We start from the raw sequence: 26,602 nt of genomic DNA, 5'->3' as shown, positions 1-26,602 counted from the left end.
AGAAATAACTGCAGTCAAAAACTTTACTTATAAGAGGCCAAGTGTGGTGGAATCCCAGCACTTTGGGAGGCTGAGGCAGGTGCATTGCTTGAGTCCAGGAGTTTGAGAACAGCCTGGGCAACATGAGGAAACCCTGTCTCTACTAAAACTACAAAAATTAGCCAGGCATGGTGGCACATGCCTGTAATCCCAGCTACTCAGAAGGCTGAGGCAGGAGAATCTCTTGAACCCAGGAGGTTACAGTGAGCTGAGATCGCACCACTGCACTCGGCAGCCTGGGCAACAGAGCAAGACTCTGTCTCAAAAAATAAACAAACACACAAAAAACAAATAAAAACATCTTTATTTGCAATCTGCATTTTGTTTATATTTTTACATAACATAAATGGTTTATAACCAGAATTTTAAACTATAAAGAAGTTGCTTAAAAATTTTTATTTTGGGGAAGACAATTTCTACCACTTTTTAATGAGTTTATTTATTGTTTATTTCCACCACTATAGCAACTCTCTTTTAGATGAGGCATTATGACTTCTGAGCAGTAATCTGATAAGTCAAAAAGTAAAAATGCCATTCAGTATACAAAAATGTGCCACAATGGTGATTCTTCTATTGTAATATTTAACAAATATAATCTGTTGCTTTCTTTCTATTAACACAGGCTTTATTCTAACCTAATGTGTGCTTAAAAGCAGAGTTCTCAGCAGTTTTTCTGGGGAAGCATTTGTTACATGATCTAGTAATCACCATATGTGTATGTGTGTATAATGTGTATGCATGCTATGTTACCAATACTACTTTTGAAAAATAATTGCTTCTCCATCTGCTTTGACTCATTTCACTCAAGCAAAAATACACTAATGCTTCATGGGTTGCCTTAAGATTGCAAGTCAAAGAAAAAAATGTAAAAAGGTTTGACAAAGTTCAGAGAAATGGAACATCAGCCTCCATGGTTGATGAGGACTTAGATTTCACTAAATTTTTGATACTCATAATTATGTTTGTGATTTACAAGCCTGTGAAACCAGAGGCTGCCCCATCAGGGCTTGCCCTGGTGGACCCTGCATCCTCCTCCACATGCTGCTGTGACTCCCGGGCACCGGGACTGCTGTCTCTCAAGAGCTCCACCTCAATTGGCTCAGTCACCCGGACAATTAGCAGCTTTCAGCCTCACGTCCTCTCCTCCCCTGGTAAAAGGACTGCTTCTAAAAGCATCTTTTGAAATGAGGATCCAAGTAGATAGAGAGGGACAGGAGTCCAGTGACACTTGTTCCAATGATAGACAAGGCTTTCAGCTGTGTCTGCTGTGTGCTGCTAGCCGAGGGCTGCTGAGGGTGTGAACCTCTTCATCCTCTGACCACTCGCAAGAACTAAGTGGCGGAGAATGGTGTTTGCTAGTTTCCTTGAGGGGCCACCCTGCCAAGTGACAGGTGCGGGCATATCCTTCCTTTAACACACATGCAAAGCTAAGGCTGACTTTCACATTCTTGGCAGTCAGGGGCATTTTGGTGAAATTACACTAGAGTATCTTCTGGTGGCCTTGTTGCTTTTAACAAGGGTTTATATATATAATCACAATCCACATATTTTAAGAACAGGAACAATAGCAATTTTGCCAACTAGCTGAGCACCGGATTCCAAAATGGAACAAAAACAGAAAAAGATTAATGGGTAAAGCCATTTCCCAGTTAGAATTAACTTGAGATTTTTAAATACCATTTTTTTCAAATGCTATTTCATATGCTTTATATCAAGCATCTTACATGCTGCCAGAATTAACCCAATTCCTCACTCAAGTTGGATAAGTAATATATATCAGCTAAGTAAATTAGAAAAGGTACAGGGCAAATGACAACTGGTATCCAACCACCTGCTCTTAGTTGTTAAGTCAGGAATAGGACTTGGGTGTAGGCTTGGCAGAGAAAATATGTCTCATTCAATGTGTAAGTGATCCAGAAGTTTGGCTCAGTCTACATCAGTGGTTTTCAAATTGGCTACACATTGGAATTACCTGGGAAAGCTTTAAAAACATATTGATGCCTGGGTGCCAACCCCAGATATTCTGACTGATTGTTTTGGGGTATAAGAAGTTTTTTTTTTTTTGAAATGAAGTCTCGCTCTGTTGCCTAGGCTAGAGTGCAGAGGCATGATCTTGGCTCACTGCAACCTCCGCCTCCCAGGTTCAGTTCAAGTGATTCTCTTGCCTCAGCCTTCTGAGTAGCTGGGACTACAGGTGCATGCCACCATGACCGGCTAATTTTTTTTGTAATTTTATTAGAGACATGGTTTCAACATATTGGCCAGGTTGGTCTGGAACTTCTGACCTCAAGTAATCCTCCTGCCTTGGCCTCCCAAAGTGTTGGAATTACAGGCATGAGACACCACACCCAACTTGGCTATAAGAATTTTTGAAAGCTCATGGGTGATTATACTGTGAAGCCATTCTTCACAGTATCATTAGAGGCATTAGTCTGTCATTGCCAAGGACTTTAGATAGACAAAGCTGGTTCCAGCACTTGCCAGAAGCTCTGATTTCAGAGCTCAGATATAAGCTCAATTTAAAGATTTCAAATCACCCAGTATCTTAAAGAAGTGTTTCTTTCTGGAGATAGTAAAATTTTTGTAATTTTTGCCCTTTGGAATAAAATGATAACAACAGAACAATAACAACGCTGCATGTGCACATGCACACACACAGCCACACACACAATGAAAGTTTTAAAGTTTGCTCATCAGTTTGACATGTGGCCCATTCTTCACAGTGCCAGTATTAGTGATTAGCTTGTAGAGTACACTATCATCAAAGAGCTATCAAATCACTACATATTTTAAAAACATATTCCTGACTTACTCTTTAATCTCAATGCCACAACTTTTTTTTCTATAGCAAAAAGAAGTTAATTCTTTAGCTTGTGCTTTGCATTTTTTGCAGATTAACTTTTTCTTTGTGAACTGCAGACAGTTTAGCCCCCAGGGTACTACAATCTCCTACAATTTAGGCAGCACGATCTTGGTGTGTAAAAATAAGACGTCATCTTTTTAGCTTCAGTTAGGACCCATTTAGGAAGAGTTGTCCAAGTTCCCTTACGATTGGCTCTTGGCTGATGGCATCCCTTTCAAGCACTTATAAGAATCAGAGTTGGTAGAGGTTTAAAGAGATAAGCAAGTCCAACTCTTGGCCTTAAAAAAGGTCAGCCTTTACCATGTGACAGAAATCACTCCCAATTAATTTACATTAGCAGACAAGGAATTCCAGATTTTTTTAAACAGCCAGCAATAGATTTTAGAAACTCTTATAATCAGAAATTCCTCCTTATGTCTGACTTAACATATTCCTCTTAGTCATCAATTAATGTAATTGTGAAGGGGTTCTGCAATGTGGTTTGTATTATTCTCAATTTCAAATGTGTGGAGGTTGGGTTTAGTATGTATTACCAATTCTGTGATTTGAGTATTGCAACTAATACTTTAGTCTGTTAAACAGCTTTATGCCCTCTCTTAGGATTTTAAAACTGAAAAAATAGAATAGTTTATATGTATAATAATTTATGAAAATTCGTATTGGCATTACTTATGCAAAATGATTATTGACAAACACAGAATACTGTCATAAATATATGATAACTTTCATATATTAAAGAAGCCAGAAATAGCTGTGAAAATGCTTTTACATTACAAGTCTCTGAGGGGCAACCACCAAAATCAGTGCTATGATCAACTCGTAAATATGGTGGTATCTGCCCCATCATACTGACAGTGGCCTTAACTCTTCCAATCGGGGAGTTCCATAGACACTGAGATAAAGGCCACGTGCAGCATGACCTGCTTGAAGTAAGAAGGATGTGATCTTATTAGTCACTATACACTCTGATATCCATGTGATATATTCCTATCTTGTGGACATAATTAGTGCTAAAACAGCAAAGGAATTTAAAATATTGCATCTTAAAATATGTCATATAAGTTCACCAGAATAACAGGTTTTGAAGTATATTTTAGGCCCCAGAAACCCGGGAGCTCTTCTGGAAAAGGAGGTCCAAATTCTGCAAGTTTTCTTGTAAATTTGGCCAAGTACTGCAGAATTCCTGGAAGACTGCAGAACACACATACTCAGAACCAAGGTACTGTTATATCCTTGCTTGTACCATTTTATTACATAATGAAACATCTCCATGTCAGAGCTGAATACGGCAATGAATCATCAGAGAGCCCTACGAAGGGTGTAAATTGAAATAGGGATGCTGAAGGAACCCTGATTTAAAAGGCAGTCAAATTGAGGTAGAAACAAGAACATCAGTTCTTGTTATAAAAAATTTTCCAGTATTCTGAGCCCTCCTTACATCTATATTACATCATACATATCTTTTTAATACCAACATTTTTACTCAAAGCACATTAGAAAACTATTGTTAATATTAATATCAGTTCTCTCAAATAATTAGTATTATTCTCAAATATCTGAAAATATTTTTAAAGCAAATTGGCAATATGTATTATGGTTATAATCTTCAACTCAGTAATGCCCTTCCTGTGAATGAATATTAAGGAAGTCATCCATGACCAGATTAAGTAAAATGTACATGAATAATAAATAACATTATTAACAATGGTAAAAAATAAAGACTGGAGTCATCTTAACTCTCACACGATAAGAAAATGAAACAGATAGCAGGAATATATCTATATTTTTCCTGACTTGTTTCTTCTGATTTGGGTCTTCTTACCACTGGAGTACAGCACAACAAAGCAAGAAAGAGTTCATTTCTATGTGAGTAGAAGACTACAAATCCTCCTTCAGGTTTTTTTTTTTTTTCAGTTAAGAAATGAAAAGGATAACCAGTTCTTCCCAAATCATATTGTTACTTTGTTTCATTCTAAAATAGACATGAGCTATTAAATGTGTCTTAATTTTAGAACGTCATAATTTGCTTTATGGTTTAGTACTGCTAATGTTGTACTGTGTCACTCTTGTGAAACAAACTTGACAATAATTTTGTTTACATACCTAGGTGATTTAAAATGAGAATTCAAATTAGAGAAGTGAAAAAGAGGGCAATATATGTTTTATAGATGGCTAATTATAGAAATATTTGACTTACCTGTAAAAACATTGTACAAGGAAGTTGTAGTATAAGTAGTATTTTTTATGAGACAGACTCAAAAACAGAGATGGTGAAAGAATGATTTGCAATTGCCAAAATAACCAAAAGACCTCTTTGTTTCTACTAGCAAATGCTGATGTACAATCCTGTGTTATGCCCATTAAACAATATTTAAACAAATACTTTATAAAGCCAAAGATTCCTTTAAATGGGTCAATTACATGGGGAAAGCATGTCAAATATCAATTCGATTGCAGCGCACAATAGTCAACAAATAACAGAAATTTAATGTCACTGTCCTAATTCAGGTGCCATAATTATTGTTTCTTATGTTGCCCCCTTATTTTCTCCTGCAAGATTCTTTCTTTTATTACAAAGAAATACCTTCAGTGAGGAAGGTAACACTAAAATAAAATTAACATAGCCAGCACAAAAATAAATAAAATTTAAAAAGCCAACCTTTATTCCACTTTGAACAAGTTTGTGAATGTCCAAATAAGGCTCCTTGAAAATTTCTCCTTCAGGTGTAAGTATCTTCACATAACCTTCTTTTTCCAGAATGAAGAGACGGTGCGAGCCATCCCCGCTATGCAGGGCACCAACGGGCTGCCGCAGCCCACTCACAACCTCCTGAATACAGAAGCAGTTGTGTTTGTGCTTTCTAAACAAATTAAAGAAAACCAGTAAGCTTTTCTTGAGATGAAGGAGATAAGGGATGCACTTGGCATCCTTTTCAAACTCTATTTCCTCTAGGAATCATGGTTTTGAGAACCATGAAGTGCTTGCTAACCCAAGGGTCACAATATAATTCTTTTAAGTGGTTCTTTTAAATTCTTTCAATGGCAAAAAACAAAACAGCCTTCTATCAGAACGTAAAATAAGAGAATCAAAACATGTATATATTTTCAAATGTCATAATCTCATTTTCTCATATTTCAGCGACTATAATTAAAATTAGTTTTACTCACAATAAATAAACCTTATGGAAGGCATGTAGAGAGAAAGTTCTAAGATCTATTTAGAAAAATCTGATTTGCTAATAGTAATTGTGCTGAACATTTTCACAGTGCCATAGACTAACAACAATCATAAAATTCAGGCTTAAAACTATACCCATAAAATTCACATGAGTCATAGAGAAGCCAAGCTCATAATATACGATTAGTAGTCTAAGTATTAAAAGCATTTAAGCTAGAATTTTAGAGAAACAAACTACCACAAAGAAAAAAATAAAGCATCTGGAGGATATAGCTGCTGAACATAAGCACAGACAGTTGATTCACTGTCAAAACCACAAGATTTGTCAGTTGGGTTTTTTTAAAAAGATTAAAGAGCATTTATCTTTATGAACCTGCTGATCTCTTCCACTTTGTCATATTCTTCCATCTGGTCCAAGTAGTTAGATGCTGGTCCTCTGACTTGTTTTCTTGGAAAATCTGGAAAGCACAACCCACCATCTTTTCTTGCATAGTAAAAGCAAAACTCATCCGCAGTTGTTTGAAGGAAACCTTTAAAAAATATAAAAAGACTCATTAGAAGCACTTAATGTCATAGTAAAACCACCTTATTTGAAAGATATAAGATGAGGAAAACAATTTTGAGAAACTAGGTGGATATTTTAGGAAGAACCTAGACTGAAATAAAAACAGTCCTGTAATCCCACCACTTTGTGAGGCTGAGGTGGGTGGATCACCTGAGGTCAGGAGTTTGAGACCAACCTGGTCAACATGGCGAAACCCCGTCTCTACTAAAAATATAAAAATTAGCAGGGCATGGTGGCATGCACCTATAATCCTAGCTATTTGGGAGGCTGAGGCAGGAGAATCACTTGAACCGGGAGGTGGAGGTTGGAGTGAACTGAGAACACACCACTGCACTCTAGCCTGAGCCACAGAGCGAGACACCGTCTGAAAAAATAAATAAATACTAAATAAAAAGAATGAAAAATATCGGGGGTTGGGACTCCCATTTGTGTTTTAAACTAAATTTAAAAATTGTGGTAAAAGTGAAATAATATTGTATTGGGTATTAAAAGGCTCCTATGAAGTACAAATAAGACAAACTCAGCATTTATCTTGCTATTGCATTGATGTCTTTTCAAGATTCTCTAGTTACTGTATGTTGTACCTGTGAGCGTATCTCATCAGTATTTAGCATTTTTTCCCACAATACTAAATAACTTCCTCAGATGAACAAACAAGAATCAAGAAGGAGACAGGCCATCAGGTGCCAGTTTTGGTCATTTTATAAGTCTTAGTGTATTGCCACTTACATAAGATTAAATAATAAATCTAATGAATAACACAAGGTCATTATATGCTATAATAAACAACTGACTCACTGTGTAATGATCAAGCAATGAACTGGTGCTTAAAACAGAGCCTCCATTTTCAAATATGTAAGTGCCTTTTTCCTGCACCTCACTTATAGGAGATAATGATTAATGTGTAATAGAAAAATTATATTTAAAATATTCCTTCAATCGTCTCAAACAGAAAAGCTGACATATCAACAAGCCAAAACAAAAACACAACGGAGTTACTTAATAGGATCTAAAAGTAAGATGTTTTTTCTTTTCTTACACATTAAATATTTTATCATATAAAAACAGCTATCTTTGAATATGAAAGAAAAGAACTTTATGGCAAAAAAGTTTCGATATTACTTTTACAATTTGAGTTAATAAGGTGTTACCTTTCTGGGACATATTAGCAAGACTCACTTCCACATTCTAATGATTTCTGCTCTCAAAATATGACGGTGCTACCAGAGTCAGTCTTATATATGGTCCTAAATTGCTGCTTCTGGTCTTATACTTTATATTATATATCTAAAGTTTTTATTTTTATATAACAAATTATATTTTCACACCTCATCAATTTTGTGATAAACATACTGAGTAGCTCAGTAGAAATTTAGAAGTTGTATAACAAATTCAGATTTAGCAAGGATTTCTAAGAATAAGAATTTGGGATCAGCCAAGTGAGACTCATCAATGGCGCATAAAAGACACTACAAGTTTACTTTCTGTGTGCTTGACCTAGGACCCCTCAAACCTAAAACTTATCTTAGAATGTGAAGGTCCCAAATGGTTGTAAAGCTTGAAGTACATTTTGACCTAACTTTTGAGTGAAATGTCTCACCCTGAACTTTCTGAGAGAGACTCTTCCCTGCCAATTTCTGACTAGGCTATTGGAAAGGATCTTGTCTTGGCAACCAGGCAAGTAAGAGCAGATGTCCTTGGGAGTGTGTGTGTATGTGTGTGTACATGCATGCGGTGGGGGGCACAGAGAAAAAGAGGCAAGCAGCTGGGAAGTGCTCCACGGGAGGGGCAAGGCAATTGGAAAGTTATTTTTCTTTGAAAAAAAAAATTCAAGGATTAGAAGCTGGGGAGAGGAATGAAGGCCATAGAAACATTTACTCATCTTTAGCAAGTCACCATTTGCAAAAGATAACTTTTCCCCTCCCTTCTTAAATGGGTAAGCATTCACATGAAAACTGCCTAATAGTGTTAAACAAGTCTCTTAGAGGTAAAAAGAAAAAAAAAAAAACTAAATTGTTAAATCAAACTCTTTGCACAGTTTTGGGCTAGAGCTTGTTTTGGAAATATTTACCATCAGGCAACAAAATCTCCATGCCTATATTATGCATGCAGGAAGACTGTCATACTATGGTCATATTTATAACTGGATATGTGAGTGAGAAATATAGTTTTAAGGTGATGTTTGCCAGAAGGGTCACAGAAAAACTTCAAAATGCAATTCAAAAGAAATTTCAAGCTTGCTTAAAAAAAAAAATGTGTGTTTCAGCATTACTGTCTACTAACCAATACCATCTTAAGGTGAAATTAATAAACAATGCTGGTGGTCGATTCCAATTTAAAGGGAATTAGTAACTGGGACAAATATGAGGAAATGAGAAGTCATTTTCAAACGGAATATCTAAAGATTAATGAATACATATTCATAAACTTGGTGGCTCCAGAGGCACGATGCCTGCTTAGCAAATTAAGAAAAAATACTGAATGTTAACAATAAATTTACTCCAAGCTTCTTATGTAATTTAGACAAACTGAATAACCTAAGTGTGAAAACCAACTCAGAAGATTTTTACTTAAATACATGGGCTTTTTTTTTTTTTTTTACAATCATGTAATTTTATTTGAATTTAAGTATCTAACACTTTTATTAATACTTTACCTTAAATGACCCAATTCTGCAGTGAACAATGATGAATAGGGAGATATATTTTAACACTTATTGCCAGGGTTCCCTTTTGTTTGTCATTTTACTGAAAGTGCATGTTTAGCTCACTCGGGATCATCATAATATGGTCAGGTCTACTAATAATGAACAAACACCAAATATTCTAGCAGCTGTATTTTCTTTAAGTTCTGATCATTTATCAACTATCTTGGATCTGTAAATATTCTCCTGGATCGTGAGCCTGGTTCTGCTATACCACAAAGCACCCTATAAATACTGACATATAAAATAAATGCTTCCTTGGAGTATTCTGAGTTCTCCCTTTTCTCTCAGCATGTATTCCAGGGAAAAGTTATTTTTCCTCATTATAAGTGCTGCTCATCATGATAAGGAAAAAAAAAAAGAGTTACTGACTCTTCATGAGTAAGACTTACTCATGAACATATTCTAATAGAAGTGGTGGATTTTGATATATTCATCTGTTTATTCCTTCTGGTTTACTCTCCTTGGGACTAAGAAGACACATGTGTAAGCTAACTGGCCGGGGTTAGGAATGGCTATGGACTAGAAAATTCAGTTGAATCAAACCCTTGACCTTGGCCTTCTTAGCAATAGGATTATACCAATTGAACTAATTGTGTGCAGACATTTCACGCTACAATAACCTACTGCTGAGAAGATGAGGTCGAAGAGTGATAAAAATCATTATGACTACAGGTACAGAGGAAGAAGCAAGGCCAATAGATGTCCACTGATATGCTTCCCATAGAGAGTGTTATGCCTTCTTTTAGTGACTAGCAAAGTAGCTACCCTGCTCAGTTAAGCAGAAGAAAAGTCCTGCAGAAACAAGTGGAGAGTTTTTGGCATTTTTAGAAGTTTTGAGAATTTACTTCCCTAAGTGAATTCACAACTGGAAAATATTATGATTAATAAAACTCTAGTATATACTCACTATATTGCTTTGTAATATCTTTTCCCATTTTTGGGAAAATAAGCAGACTATGACTATTTCTTAATTAAGCTTTCTAGGAAGTAGCTATCTTATAGGTATATGAATATTCTAAAGTGACTGTGCTTTCTTAAAGCCATGAAGTCAAAGCAAATGGTTAAGTCATTTATATGTACATTTCTTCATGCATTGGGCAATAGGGAACAAATGAAGATGTCTCTGGAATCATTTCTCTCTCCCAATTCTTCCAGCATTTGGCTTCTTTTAGCAAAATACATCCCTCAGGGTAGCTTCCTCTTCAAGTTTTTGATTTGTAGAAAGATGAAGCTATTAATGAGGATAGTCAAAATATGTTGATTAGTTTCTTCTAAAAAAGAATCACAAAGTAGCTGTTCCAACACTTTGAACTTCAGAGGAAAGTGAACCACATCATTAAATCAACTTAAGGGAAAACTATTAAAATTTGCTTTTATAGTAATTTCCAAAAAATCTGTGTTGCACAATTGTAAAGACACTTCTGTGCTGGGGGCAGGGGCAGGGAAGGGTGGGGATTAGCATCTTATTTATTGTACTTTAGGAAATGGTAACCTACATGCCAAGGATCAATCCAGGCAACAAATCGATTAGCATAAGTAATGCAAAGAGTGTGTTATTACAGCTCACTTTTGGGGCAAGTATTGAGAATGATCATTAGCATTTGAGGTACGCAGGGGCAACCCCCTCTGCTTGTCGGTAAAGCCTTCCAGAGTCTCTGGAAAGCACCGTTGCTGCTCTGTCCACTTCTAGAGTGGAGCTTTCATCTGGTTATCTTTCAAAGCAGCCTGGGTGGCCACCAAAAGCACTTGACATCTTGATGCACTTCAGCAGTTTTACATATATACAAACTTTGTAGAGAAATAAATTTGTCATTCGTCACCACATATGTTGATCTGGGGAGCGAGGTGCTTGCAGTTCTGGCTCTGAGCTGTTTGCTGTGGTCTCTCTTTCAGTGGATATTACTTTTATTTTATTGTTTTTGGAAGCTAAAATTACTTCAAATATATAAAGACCCCCACAGTTAAGTCCCCAAATCTAGCATGTTTTAGTTATCTAAAGTAGATAATGGTAAATAAAAATGCTAAGTGTTGATATCACTTTCAATTTATAGTCCTAAAGGCAAATGTTCAAGACTTGAAGTTTCCAGCAAACATTTATGGTATCTAATCTGTTATCACTTCTTTGTAGGCCATCTAGGCAACCGTGACCTATTCTACTTTGCTTTGGGGAATGTGATAAAGAGGAAGAAACAGCTGCTTGAGAAAAGGCTTAGAAACATGGCTGTGGTTTATGAAGACAATAATAATATTTTCATATTGAATGGGTTTAGATATATGTTATGCTAGATGCAAAGGAGCAAGCAACCCTAGTCAAAATGTTCTATAAGGTTATTAAGAGAGCTATATTAAAAATACAAAAGTCTACACTTTCCTGGGTCAGAGAAAAAAGTAAAATGTACATAGCACTTAAAAAAATTCTCTCGGTGCATTCTATGGTTCTTAAAGCTTGTCTTTTCCTTAAATACTGCTTAATCTTCAGTAGATTTGTGTGTGACTTTGCCCAACTAAACAGAATGTCTTGTTAAATTATTTTCTTCCTCTATGTTGAGTCTTCCAACTAAAGCAACAGCAACCAAAATTTACAAATTTTTGATGATAAAAATTAATCAATGAGTATATATGCTTATTGGAGTCCAAACTACAATAGTGACTAGGCATGTTCATGACACTGTATGCATAAGAAATTCCATATCTCTCCTATCACCTTCTCATTGTATAACTTTGATTAAGGCGTTTGACTTCTCCCAAGGCTCAGATTTCCTCATCTGCCAATTGGAGAGGACTCCACTCTTCCTACCTAGCTTACAGGGTTTTTGAGGAGAAAACTAGTCATTTTATGTGAAAGTGCTTTGTAAGATATTACTTTTTGGATTCCTAATCATATTTTGTTTAATGATCTATCTTACAAGTCAGTGGACTTTCTCCAATATATATATATATGTATCAGCTATGTAGAAGAAGACGCTGCCTTGATATTGAAGCTGATGTTACGGTAAAGAAGGCACCAACGAGGAGTTTGGGTTGAGAATCCAACGTGTGTAAAGATTACCACCTGTAATCTGTTAAGCTGTTATTACCAGCTTAACAAGAAATATATAACAAGTCAACAAAACCAATTATAATGTTTGCAGACTGAAATTACAATATTCCCTTTAGAGGCAGTAAAAGTTATAAATTTGGAAATGTTAATTATGAGGCAAAATAGGTATTTTTAAAGGCAAGATAAATTTTAGAAGTTTTGTAAATAAGCATTTAAGTACAAGTATCTTACAAGGATACTGTACAGTGGTTTATTTTACTTATGCATTTTTTTCTTACCTGGAATATGGCCTCGGCAAGTGTAAAAGAATTCTTTGCAATAGTCTTTGCAGAGCAGAGGAAGTACTAGGTCTCTTTCCAAGACTTCTCCCTCAGGTGAGTGGAACAGGCTTTGAGAATGTGGAGAGCAAAGTGCACATTTGATTTCCTCCAGTAACTTCCCACATTCTGTGTTGTTGGTAACAGAAAATATCTGAAAGCCATAAATCAGAAACAAACATTTTTTTAGTAGGTAAATTTAGGTTTAGTTATTATTATTATTTTTTGCCATTGTGTAAGTAGAAAAGTCTAATTTAGCCAATGAAGTTTTTTGAAAAGAATTACTGTGTCACAATACAGAATGCCTTTATAAGGATACAAGTATAGTCTCTGGAGCTGGGCTGGGAGAACAAAGGACAGGGATACATAAAAGTGCTTCTTATTCCTGCAAATCAAAGACTTCATCTGTACTTCAGGTGTGAAAAATTAAAAGGCAATTATATTTAGACTCTTTAAGCCTTTATCACTTCATTCTGCCTCAAGTATATACTGAATGATATTTAACTTTAAAATTCCAACCTTTGTCCAACCGCATGCAAAACAGAATTTTTCAAGACATGGCTTATTTGTGTCTTACATGAAAATCTATTTCATTCCTGAAATTCTTAATATGATAATGTCAAAAATATACTTGGGTTACATTTTTTTAAAATTTCAATTAGTTTGCAATCTGCAGACTGCATTAGGGAAAATTTTCTAAAGTAGGATTTGCTGTTCATGTTTTATAAAAATAATATCCAAAGTGAAATCAAACAGGTTTAAAACCAATTTTTATTATTCTTTATTTCTTAGCCAGGAAAAATTTTTTAACTAGGTCCTCAGGTATGTTATATGCATGAATAAACACAAGAGTTTAACGAAGTGTTTTTGAATAATATGTAGTGAATTTTAATGAAAAATGGCTTACCTTCATCACAATTTTGACAATGACATGTCTTTTATTTCAATAAGACCATTTTGAGTTATTGAGTCATTGAGTTTAGCAATTAGTGGACAGAATAGGTCTTGTTGTTTAGCAGTAACTTTAAAAACCTGACTTCAGAATCTCCTTTAATCTATATAGAAGGCAATATCAACACAATATTTGACATGTGAAATGTAGTGCTGTCAAAATCAAGTATTGATTTTTTATATTAAAAACATCATAATGGAATTGAATTTTATACCTTTTCCCAATTCATCTAACTATATTTATACTTTATTACTTCTTTAGAACTGTCAACCAAAATTAGCATTTTAAATTCTAGAGCACTGTTTTAAACAAATATTCCATTCACAAATTAAGGTTCTAATTTGGGTAAATCTATGGCTTCTGTTTTTTGGGATAATGATATTCTAGGTCATCACAAAAATTTGAATCTGCAAGAGCAAAGTAACGAAAAAAATTGAATACAAGCATACTGAAATTTTAGTATGCAGCAAGTCCAATAGAAGTTATCATATTTTGGAAAAATGTATAATGGGTTGTAGCTACAATATTCAGAAAGGTTATTATTAATCACAATTATATTTACTGTCTTATCAATTTATTTAAATAACAATTGCTTAAATGGATAAAATTTTCTAAAAGGAAACATACACTACACACTTAGAATGTGCATTCCAAGAATGTTTTAAATGCCTTTTATCGTCCATACTCTGGCAGACCTCACCAGATCTATTTAATATTAATAGTGTTCAACTGTGTTCTGTTTGTTTATCATATAGCAATTCTGTTTGTTTATCATATGGCAGTCCACTAAGAACAAAACAACTGCAGGATGCTGAAGGCACCTCTTTTGCTGGCTGAAAAACTGGAATGTAATTACCTTTGGTTTTATGGAGATTATGCATTCTTCCATTTTTTATAGCTGAAAACAAAATGATCCTCGTATACTCTCTCAGCTGCTATCCAGGAAGAGCTTGATTTTAGTGCCTAAGGAATTTTGTCTTTTACAATTTTTGGAATGTGTTCTGGTCACAGATCTCTCATCAAACGTTTCAGAAGTAGGATTCAATAAATTATCTGAAATCAAGTATAATATTATTCTTTTTAAAGTTTCATGCTGTTCCGGCCCAGCAGGATGGTAACATTTTTGCTCTGTGTGAGGTCTGCAGTGTAAATACCTATTTGAAGATAGATAGAGCCATCATTCTGGCTTTGGTTTCAATGAACCAATAGTCTTACTGAAGTCAATTAAACTGACTCAGCCAAAGCTGCAACAGTGTTTTAGACAGATGAGTCTGGGTGTGTGTAGGGTAATTTCTTCCTCTTTTTTGCCTATGTGTCTGTGTCTTATATAGGTCCTTAACTTTATTTCTGATGATGCGGTCAATCTTAAGAAGAAATTTAAGCTAATTTCCTGTTTCAATTTTTAAAAGCCGTATACAAAACCATCACAGTGGTTTAAACTAAATATACTTCAGAAATCATGTAAAACTTTGAAACATTATTACAGCATGCCTAGTAATCATTGTGGCTGTTGCTAATTTATAACATCTGGCAGGTCATCCTTTAATCTTTAGCCACACGAAAGTAAAATCCATAGAAGAAGGGTAAGATAAATAGGGGATACACAGTAAAGTGTGGCCTCCAACTATAGCTTATCAACAAATAGTAAAATGGGTGACAGAGACCTTCTGTATTTCTCTTTATTTACCAAGTAACTAAACAAAGAGGGCAAAAGGCACCCACATGGGTTCGATGAGGGGACAAAAGGAGAAAATACATGACAGTATATTAAGATGTCGCCTTAAGATCACTTGGTACACAAAAAGTTATTTCTAAAAATCATATGCCTACAAGGTTGTTCAGCTGTTGGGTAGAACACATGTGTCTCTGAACTATAGTGCTGGATTATGTCATTAAAGAGTTCAGTTTCAATTTTAGGCTAATATGTAAATAGATCATTGTACTAAGGCAGCTGTTAAAGGGACCCCAGGATGAGTTATTTGTTTAGTTGGATGTGTTCAACAATAGCCTTTGTCCCTGAAAGAGCCAGAGCAAACAAATGATTGTAAAAGGGCACACTTGAAAACAATTACTTTTCACCCATTTCTTGACAGCTTTGGCTGTGAAACCACCCAAGGTAGAGAGAGCTTCTATGCCTCTGTGGCTACAAGTTAAGTTTTAGAAATGGGGGTATTTCAGTTGGTTGCAGATTCAGTTTGGTTAATAAGAATTAGATCCTTTTAGCATGCTGTATTTAGAAAGTGCGAAAATATTGCTAAGATAATATGACTTCCTAAATTTTGACAGTACTTATTTGTCATGGTAGTTAACAATCTTATTACAATATACAACATTATTAAAATATACAAAAAATTAAAATAGAGCATAATTCCATAGCTAAAGAATTGAACTCAATTCTAGTTCATTAAAAAAAATTTCTTAGCCTAGAAACAGGACTTAATTGCATAGCTGAGCATGCTAATATTCCTACCTAGTTTGCTACTATCTATTTGTCTAAGAAATTTCTTCCTGTAGGAAAAAGCTACTACTGTAGTTTCTTGAAAAGCTGCAGAAATCTTTCTGGGGAATTTTTTTTTCTTCCATAAACAAAAAAGGGCCCTTTCAAATAGCAATCATCTCTCCTGTATACACATTATGAAATAAGATCCTAACATATATTATAATCCAGGAAGGCTTACGGGAAAAAGGGAAACACTGAAGTTTATTATAAAATAACATGTTTTAAAAACTATTAAAACTTGAGAAATAACATAGGTCAAGAATGCATATGCATAGCTATAGCAAATCTCTGTTTTGAACAATTTGGGTATTGTTGATTTATAAACCTCTTGTAATAGAACCAGCAAAAGTCTAGTGTACCAAACTTAATTCAGACACACTTTCCAAATGAGTAGGGGTTTGTTGGAGATTGGAAGCACATAAGACAGAAAGGAATGTATATAGTTAACATGGCAGATTTCTTCCTAAAGAATGATTTCTTTAAAAAAATTTTTATATAACTTCTCTTAAGGGCTATAACTCCCCTTGGTCCCATCCCCCTTCCCCTTCTCCCCACCATTTAGTCAAGAACAAAATTTTCATTCCACATGTCTCTGGAAGAGTTGAGTATTGCAGGGGTCTCTAGATCATCAGTATATTCATAGTACGTATTGCACCAAGGGAGACTCAATGGCAAATATTTCTAAACTTTTCTCTGAATTTCCTGGTTCTTTAGGGCTCCTGATAAAACCTTTAAGGTGACCTGAATATAGCTATTTTGAAACTTAATGCAATTGCAACACAGGAGCTTAAAGACATTGCTTTGAATAAAATCCTGGAATATCTGTTCCCTGAATCTCAGGCTCCTGCTGCATATGGTAAGAATAAAAAGAGAGTTGCAGCTGAAAACCTGCAGCAAGACACTTCTCACTCATCTGGGAATAGAAGGAGTTGGACAAATGCTCCCTCAAAAGGCATGAACATTTGGACAGAGCTGGGGACTGAAAGAGAATGATGTTCTCTAGTTTCACCCATTAGTGAACCAACTAACAAATACAATGGTGTTGTTGTTATTCTTTTGCCATAAGCAACAGGACTCTGTGTGTGGGCAGCAGTTTAGTGGGGAGGAGGATAAGTCGACCCCTTTTTGTCCTATTGATTTTTTCCTATTTGCATGACTTGAGCAAATTAAATGATGCAATATGGCTTTTTGTTACAAAACAAAGTGAGAGATACCACCCAGACACATATGTTGATTCGTAGGAGCTGTTTACATGAGAATAGAGTGAAATCTACCGTGAACTGAGCATAAAAATTAGATTCAGCCTGGGTATTTTTTTTTTTTATTATGCGCCAGCAAGACTGAAGCACAAGTTTTCCAAGAGTCTCTCAGACCTTGACAACTGGCAGTGTTCTAACAGAGGAATTCTTAATTAAACCTAAAATGGGGAAAGGGAGGGGGAGCAAAGACACCTGATTGTTTATTTCACGTGCAGTGATTGTTAATGATGTGAGCCAGCAATGATTCCTTGGAGTACAGTAGATACCACCCATGACTGCATCTCCTGGCAAGAACGATATTGCAAACTCAAAAACAAGCGTGCCTTTACAGTCAACAAACACCATGTTAGTATTTAGTTAAACTTATTAACACAAGGATAACGTAAATGCCATTACTCTTAAATTCTTAGAGTAGATCTTCCAAGACACTAACTGACCCTGAAAGTCTGAATTTATAATGTTACAAAATGACGGAGAATCGTCTCAGTTTTATGTGATAAATAACGCCCCAGCAAAATCTTTCGCCAGTTTTTTTCAGGTCCCTAACCGGAGGACCAGGAGTTCCTTTCTGTTGGTTTAACTAATGTAATGCAAGACACCCCCCTCTGACGGGGCTGGGGATCATAAACCAACCATGCTTCAACATCCTTTACGATTCAATCCTCTCCCTAACCGAGCACGTGGAGAAAACAGCACAAATCTTTTTACCCTAGAAAAATAAACCGGAAACCACAGCCACCTTAATTTACAGTTTCACCGCAGCCAATGCCCCATTCGATCCAAAACACACTGTTCATCGCGATTCTTTTAAAATATTTACCCAGCCCAGGGTGCGGGTACCGCAGAAGCGTCTGTTTTCAGAGATAGGCAAGTTTGCACAGCATCCCGACCGCGGACTCTGGGGGAGGAAATGCTACTTGCTTACCCCAGAGGAACACACAACGGAATCACGTTAGCGCTTTAGAAAAGTTATGAAAAGAACTCCCCCAAAGAAGTTTTGACCTTCTTACAGCCACCGGCTTTGCCAGAGCCACAGGGAACCCCACCCAGCCAATATGCCAAATACGCATCCGTGAAGCCGGTGAGTGCCTACCTTATTCTCCAGGCGCCCCAGCCCCGGGCTGTCACTCCGCAGGCAGCAGGACAGCCGAGGGTAGAAGCCACCGCACAGCATCTCTCCCCCACTCAGCAGCTCCAGCTGGGACATCATCCTCCTGTCTCTCCTTTTCAGGCGCTTCGGGGGGTTCCCATTCAGGCACCTTCTCCTCCTTGCTCCGCTCCCTTCGTTTCTTTCCCCAAACTTAGCATCTCCTTCAAAGAAGCCCAGAGCCACGGCCAGCAGCAGCAGCTTAAAGGAGAGCATCTTCAGCATCGTCTGCCCAGAGCAGCAGGGGCTGGGCGCGGGAGGATGGGGGGGAACGCCACTGCCCAGCAGGGGCACTAGGGCGCAGCTCCAGGAGGAGTTTGCGGGGCTGTAGGGCACTCCAGAGACAGAGGGAGGTGGCGGGGACAAAAATATGTACAGCGATGCAACTTTGCAAAAAATAAAAGACGCGGCGATGGGTCCGATGCCTTAGGGGAGCCCGAGGAGCGAGATAAAGTTGTGCGGATGACACCGTTTGCAGTTGTGCCAGTGTCAGTTGGGTTGGGGGCTTTCTGCTGCGGCTGGGAAGTGGGAGGAGGAGAAGGAGTTGGAAGAGGAGGAAGAAAAGGAGAGGACAGCCACAGATGTTCACTTGTCCGTGTAACGGGAGTTGTTTAGGTGGGACAGTAGCAGGAACAGAAACGGCGACGGCGGCGGCGGGGCAGGCGGAGGCAGGGCCAGCGCTGGGCTCTAGATGATGCTGAGGTCTCCTCTGCCGGCGGCTGCAGCTTCTCACACAGCCTCTCATGTTTCGTTCCCTCTTTTCTTCTTCTTTTTAACTAGCGCGCGGGGAGGTGCTGCCACAGCGCGCCCCTTGACGTCACCGCTTCTCGCGCGCCCCCGCCCAGGGTGGAGGGAAGGGGAGGGGGCGGCCCCCGCGCGAGCGCGTCCCCCGGGCCCCGGCGGCCTCCCTGCTGCGGCGGGGAGGGGCGGCTAGCCGCGACGGCGGCGGACGGAGGGGGAGGGCCGCGAGTCTTCGGAGCCAGCCTCGAGGGTGCTGAACCCCGCGCGCCCGCCTCGCCGCGGCCCCCGGGTGGGGGCGTCCACGGCCCGGGTTCCCGGCGGGCTTGGGGCAGGGACGCAGTCCGGAGATTCCGGGACTGCCCGGCTGCTGCAGCCCGCAGGCTCCTCTCTCCTCCCCGCTTCCCCTCCGCACTGCCTGGGCTAAAGGCGGCCAAGCTGAGGCTCCGAGAGAAAGTAAGTAAGAGTGGGCCGTAGGAGGTGGGAAGGGAGGGACCCCTTCCAGGGCCATCCGCACCCCAGCCCCCCGGCCCGCCCCTCGCCCCGTGGGAGGGTGAACTAAGTGGGCTGGAGCGGACGGGAGGGAGCTTTTGGGCCCCTTTGTCTCCCCCAGCCGCACTGACACCCCCATTTTCCACACTGATTTTCAACGTGAAGCTCAAGTCCTCAAAGATCTTTCTTGGGGTCTGACTTAGAGGCAGGGGGACATCCCAGATGCCGTTGAGTAGGCTGAGATGGTTTGGAGACTCATCCTCGCCGGAGGTCCTGCAAGCCACTGAAGTGGCACAGACGCGTGTGCGCGGAGTGGGGCGGTGTGTCGGGCCACAGGCCAAGCCCGAGTCTTGCCACGGTTTGGGCGGGTTAGTCCCCGACGCCCCTTTCAGGGCCCCACATGTGTTCGGGAATAAGCCGGGCCCCGCTGGTACCATCTGGGAACACAAGTTCTTGGGCCGCAGGTGGACGGAGAGAGAAGCTGGGCGCGGAATTAGTGTTCGTTTTAACACACACACACACACACACACCTGCACGCACGCGCGCGCAGTCCCCGGGGAGAGGTTCCCCCGGGTGTAGAAACAGAGGCGTTAGATCTGGAGAAAGAATTAGATGCAAGTCTGAGGGCATCCAGAAGCGCTGTGCTCTACTTATCCCCGTGTATACAAGTAAATTAACCTCTTCCCCAGCTAGACAAAGTCTGTGTAAATAGTGTGTCTAAAAAGATGTCTACGTTATCAGGAGCGGTGACTTGAGGTTTACTGGATCCCTGCAAGTTGGCATCAGGACGAGCTTCTATAGGGTTGCCCACAAAATGCGCTTCTAGCCCACTTGGGTATTTAACAGAGAAGCTGATTTCCCAGAAGATGGGCTTTGATGAGGAGATAAGGCAGTTGTCCCATTTTGGCAATGGAGGAATGTTCACCACATTTGGGTTTGCTTCACTTGTTGGACATTGATTTCGCCAAGCGATTGCAAAAGTTGGTGATGGTTGAGGTGGGCAGTTGATTAAATTAATCACTTCTGGTCACAGTGGCTAGGTAAGGCTTCTGTCTTTTTCACTTCCTGAGCCTGGATATTAGTGAAGTTAGGTTTTTCCCAAAAGAGATGACACATCAGAATAACTGAAAAGAATCTGCTAGGATGTTTGGCCCAGTCCTCAGCTAAATGTAGGGCCCCCATGACATATTTAACATTTTCCCCAGGGGCTGTTGTATACACATGACTTCTTCATGCATGTGATTGTAAGTCCACTTTGGATCTCACATGCATTTTTTTATCTGACATTCTTTCTGCTTTGAGGACTTTTAATATAAAATTAATCAGAAAGCAGTAAGCACTTTAAGACTTTAAACTCATTAATAGATCTCCAGATGAATCTCATCAAATTTAAATCACTTGCACAATTTCATCTCATTAGGTAGTTTGAGAATAAGGACTCGGATCCAATCTGGGGTGCTTTCCACTATCTAACCCTTTATTCCCAAATGCCAGTTTTATATTCTTTTTCCAAAATAAAAGTCCTTCTAAAATCGTATTTCAGTAGTTTGAGCTCCTACTCTGATAAATTCCTGTTAGTAGTTTTGAAACAGGCCTTTCTTATGGCTTATACTAAGGCCACTTAAAGGTAAATTTATTTTGGTTTTAAAATACTATGCATCTGTTATAACCCATGACCCTAAGATATAGAAAGTTTATAAAAGATTACTGAAATAAGACATGCTTGTTATTTCTTGATATATGGAAATTAGAATTGATTTCATATACTGTTTGTCCTGAAAGTCAATAAATTGGGTCACTTAGGAGATAGCTTGAGCTTATTCTTAGTGTTACTGATATAATTTCTAAACAGTTACTAAGCAGTGTTATACAAATGGACTAACTTCTGATTTGTTTTTTCCAGAGGGAAAATTGCAACCCTTGCCTACAACCAGACTGACAGCATAATTTCTTAGGAATCAAGAATCAATACAGGGTTATTTCTTTAGATTAAACCTTAAAAGCCCCCTTGGAGGCTGAAGAAGCAGAGGATAGCCATGCATACACTTGAACGTGAAAAATGGTCCTCTTTCATTGGAGAGGTCTCCCTCTTCAGCTAAACCGACAGAGTGGTGAAAAGAAGAAGGGACCCCTTGTTGACCAAAATAATCCAGACAAATCAAATCGGCCCTTTCCAGCAAGGAGTGGAACAGCCCAAGGGTGGCTAGATCACATCTTCTGCTCACACCACCACTGAGCAACCCTCTCCAGGACTGCCACCTATGCGCAGGTCATGCCCTGTGCAAGAGCACATAAAGTGGGAGCTGAAGTCCTGCCCAGGCTCCATTCACCAAGCAGAGCTTATGTTGCTGTGTGTCTGTGTCTACCCAGAGGATGTGGGTCCTTTTTAAAATGTGCACCAATGCATCTTGTATGAGCTGGCACCAGCTCGGACCATCCCACCCTCCTACCCTGGTCCTATCCAGGGTTATATTCCCTACTTTAGAAGAATTAATTATTTTTATGAATGTATTTAGTTTATTGTAAAAAATGAAATATATGACACAAATTGAAATTAATTTCAGAGGTAAAGGTCAGAATATTACCATGTATGTGAATTATGTTTGTATGTATATGTATATATCAAGAGAGTTATATGAATATACATTTTTGTGTATCAGAAGTGAGGACAATTTAACTTTGTTAAGTGTTTGAAATAAAATTATTTTGAGTTTTGGAATCAGTTTTATGTATGGATTTCTGGCCTTCACAGAAATATGTACTATTTAATTCCATTTCAACAAATATATATTAAGTGTCAGGCACCGTGCTAAACAGTATGTATATAGTACGGAAAAATAATGCGAACACCCTGCTTCTAGATAGTTAATAATCTAGTATAGAAGACAAATGATAAGGTCACAAATAAAATTACAGTTATAAATTGTGGTAAAATGTATGAAAGAAATGCTAAGGTACAGAATAACAAAGCACACCTATTTCAGATTAAGTGACTGGAAAAAACTTCTCTGGGAAAATGACATTTCAGTTGAGACTTAGGATGACTTGGAAGGAGTACAAAGTGACTCCAACCACTGTTTAAAGTATAGGATCTTTTGAGTTCAGAATATAATTTGATACATTTGAGGAGAAGTGCAGAATAGATAACTCAGAATGGAAAGGCTAGAGGCCAAATTCATAGATTTTTAGTTTATACACTCCAGGTAACTAATTAAGTTAGTGCCATGTATTTGTCATTTCCTTTTGTTTTTGCAAGTGCCCTTTCTTTCCTACCTCATACTTATCCATCTTTGTCTCTTTCTTTAAATTCTGGCTTAACAGCAACCTCTTCTAAGAATTATTCTAGTTTGAATGGCCTTTCAAGCATTGCACCTCATCTAAAAAGCATATAGATACATTTTATTTATTTTCTTTTGTGCATCATTGGTAAATACCTGAGATGTTTTCATATGTGCAAGTTAAATATTCATGAGATTATAATCTCCAGAAGGGCAGGAATTGCATTTCCTTCTTTGGAGACCCCAACATAGTTTAGTTTAGACTCATAGTAGAGCAACCGGCCTCTCAATAAATGCTGCTGAGTGGCTGATCTTGATTGAGTTGATAATTTTTAAAGGTTTAAAATGGAGCTCATATTTGCATTATAAAAACTTTAAATTGGGCCAGGCACAGTGGGTTGCCCCTGTAATCCCAGCAATTGGGGAGTCCAAGGTAGGAGGATTGATTGAGCCCCAGAGTTCGAGACCAACCTGGGCAACATAGTGAGACTCCATCTCTAAAAAAATTAGAAAAATTATCTGGGCATAGTGGAGCACACCTGTAGTCCCAACTACTTGGGAAGCTGAGGTGGGGGGATCACTTGAGCCCAGGAGATCAAGGCTGCAGTGAGCTATGATTGCACTGCACTCCAGCCTGGGTGACAGAACAAGACCTTGTCTCAAAAAGTAAATTGTGAAATAGAAGAAAGCACACAATTTAAAGTGCACCATCACTAAGGAAGTGCAGCTGACCTTGCTACTAAAGTGTGATTCCACAGAGGAAGGACGGCCAACAAAGCGAGGCAATAAATACACAGCCTTTAAAAATTAAAGATTGGTTATAATTCAGGTAAATGGACACAATGGTAGGGCTGCTTCTAGGATTTTTTCTACAGTTAGTCTTTCTTTCAAAAGTCAGCACCTACTGTGTGCCAGAGCCTGCTCTGGACCCTAGGAACACAGCAGTGAACAAAACTTTTTTCATGGAACTCATATTCTAATGGGGAAGATGGGTAACAGATATAGAGTATACCAGATGGGGAGGAATGCTGCAGAGAAAAGGGAGCATGGGGAAAGATTGCAGGGGTTGGGAGAAATAATAATTTTGTATACATTGTCAGGAAAAGTGTTTACTGGGGCAATATTTGGGCAGATACAAGAAACAAGGGCAGAGAAATAGCCAGGGTCCACATTGCATGGGATCTTATAAGGTATGTTATGGATTTAGACTCTTAATTCGGAATGAGATGGTTTTCAATCAGGGGCCTTTGTCAGAAATAAACCATGCTAGCTATTTTCACAGTGCAAATTACATATGAGGAATTAGTTAAATAGGTGTCAGGGAACTGAAAAGGCAAAAGGGGAACACTACTGCAGGAAGCCACTCCCATCCCTAGGGATTGAGGACGAGGGAAGAGTTGGGGTTAATAGAACCTAGATGCTTGTTGGAGAGCCCTTGTAGAGCTGTGTAGAAAGGGTTGCTGCCCAGCGGGTGTTGATAACCTGAGATGATGAAATGAAGCTGATGATGTCAGTGCGGGAAGAAGATTGGAGGCTGAAACCAGTTGCTATTGACAGGATATATTCCTTTCCTAGAACTGCCTTAACAAAGTACCACAAAACTAGGTGGCTTAAAACAACAGAAATTCGGCCGGGCCGGGTGGCTCATGCCTGTAATCCCAGCACTTTGGGAGGCCGAGGTAGGTGGATCACCTGAGGTCGGGAGTTTGAGACCAGCCGGACCAACATGGAGAAACCCCGTCTCTACTAAAAATACAAAATTAGCCGGGAGCGGTGGCGCATGTCTGAATCTTCGCTACTTGGGAGGCTTATGCAGGAGAATGCTTGAACCTGGGAGGCGGAGGTTGTGGTGAGCAGAGATCGCTCCATCGCACTCCAGCCTGGGCAACAGGAGTGAAACTCCATCTCAAACAACAACAAAAACCCAGAAATTTATTATCTCAGTTCTGTAGGCTAGAAGTCTGAAATTAAGATGTTGGCAGGGTTGGCTCCTCCTAGAGATATGAGGCACAATGTGTCTGGGCTTCTCTCCTAGCTTCCGGCAGCCTCCAGTGCTTTTCTCCTTGGTTTGTAGGTAGTGATCTCTCTATATCTGTTCTCTATGCATGACTATCTCTGCATCCAAATTTCTCCTTTTTATAAGGACACCAGTCATATTGGATTAGACTTCACCCTAATGATCTCATGTTACCTTCATCATTAGCAAATACACTATTTCCAAATCAGGTCATAATTACAGGTACCGGGCATTAGGATTTTAACATCCTTTTGCGGGACACAATTTAATCCATAACACAAGATAAGGGCTCATTGCTGGGATAATGTAGCCAGGAACTGCAAACTAAGAGAAAGGATCAAGTCTTTTCTCTCTCTCTTTTGCCTTCTAGCCTCCCTCTAGTGCCCTATCTTAGGTAAGATTTTCTATAAACAGAGGCTGAAACAGGGATTCTTGGAAAGTAATTCATTGAGAAGAACTAAGGAAGAGGAGGTTGAGAACAGCAGAATATGGCCAGGGAAGGAAGCTAAATAAGGGTGGAAGCGGGATCTATCTTCAGCCTAATTCCAAGGGGGCTCTGGAGCATGAATTGCACCATAGAATTGGTTCCAACTTGAGACAAGGGTAGAGGGATTAATTTTTTTTAACCCTTATAATAGTGGGTTATTATTTGCAGGTTTTCCCCTTAGGGGTCATGCATCCCCAGGTAGGCAGATTCCATTCTGCCAAGAACAATTCTCTGGAGATAGGGAAGCTGTGAACTGTTAGCAGCATGGTGAGCTGTGGTAGCCTCCACTTTTCAAGGAATCTGTCCATTTCATCTCTTGGCACAAAGTCGTTCATAACGATTGCCTTGTTATCCTTTTATTCTATGGAATCTGTAATAATGTCACTTATCTCATTCCTGATATTGGTGGTAATTTGCATCTTTTTTTTCTTAGTTCTTCGTCAATCTGACTGTAGGTTTATCAATTCCACTGATTTTTTTTTCAAAGAACCAGCTCTTGGTTTTATTTATTTCCTTTATTGTTTTTCTTTGTAATTTAATTGATTTCCTCTCTGATCTTTATTGTTTATTCTCTTCTGCTTACTTTGGGTTTAATTTGCTCTGATTTTGATAGTTTCCTAAAATGAAACCTGAGGTCAGTGATTTGAGACCTCTTTCTGTCTTGATGTCTCTCTCTCTTTCTAATGTAGGTATTTTCCTCTTAATACTGCTTTAGCCACATTCCAGAAATTTTGAAATGTCATGCTTTCATTTTCATTCAGTTCAAAACACTTTCTAATCCCTCCTTTAAGTTCTTCTGTGACCAAAGACTTGGGGATTTATTTTTGAAGACGTTCTGTTGTTGATTCTAACTCAATTCCATTGTTTTTAGTGAATATATTCCATATGCATAGAATTTTTAAATTTTTGGCACTTTCTCTAGGCAGGAAAATGGTCCATTTTGATAAATATTCTGTGTACAGTTGAATGTATACTCTGCTGTTTTTGCGTGGAGCGTTCTATGAAAGTGTGATTACGTCAATT

The 26,602-nt window shown here is 38.6% G+C and overlaps 2 protein-coding genes across 3 annotated transcripts in view; one reads left to right on the top strand and one right to left on the bottom strand.

Moving 5' to 3' along the window:
- HHIP (hedgehog interacting protein) overlaps nucleotides 1-18,797 on the bottom strand; it is a 95,850-nt gene extending 77,053 nt beyond the window's left edge. For both annotated transcript variants that reach the window (XM_034959188.3, XM_003815832.5), the window contains exons 1-4: nucleotides 18,514-18,797; nucleotides 12,671-12,863; nucleotides 6,454-6,610; nucleotides 5,562-5,763 (exon numbers count right to left, since the gene is read on the bottom strand). In XM_034959188.3, the coding sequence (XP_034815079.1) occupies nucleotides 5,562-5,763; nucleotides 6,454-6,610; nucleotides 12,671-12,863; nucleotides 18,514-18,792 (831 nt within the window). In that variant the 5' untranslated portion in view covers nucleotides 18,793-18,797. The remainder of the gene's footprint in view (nucleotides 1-5,561; nucleotides 5,764-6,453; nucleotides 6,611-12,670; nucleotides 12,864-18,513) is intronic.
- ANAPC10 (anaphase promoting complex subunit 10) overlaps nucleotides 1-22,520 on the top strand; it is a 458,050-nt gene extending 435,530 nt beyond the window's left edge. Inside the window, exon 7 of the transcript XR_008625236.2 lies at nucleotides 21,701-22,520. The gene's annotated coding sequence lies outside the window, so the exon portion shown is untranslated. The remainder of the gene's footprint in view (nucleotides 1-21,700) is intronic.
- The last annotated feature ends 4,082 nt before the right edge of the window (nucleotides 22,521-26,602 follow it).

Source organism: Pan paniscus, chromosome 3 (genome assembly GCF_029289425.2).
Source record: "Pan paniscus chromosome 3, NHGRI_mPanPan1-v2.0_pri, whole genome shotgun sequence".
Lineage (NCBI taxonomy): Eukaryota > Metazoa > Chordata > Mammalia > Primates > Hominidae > Pan > Pan paniscus.
The sequence above is the reverse complement of the archived record's forward strand: the minus strand, read 5'-3'. Positions and strand labels throughout refer to the sequence as shown.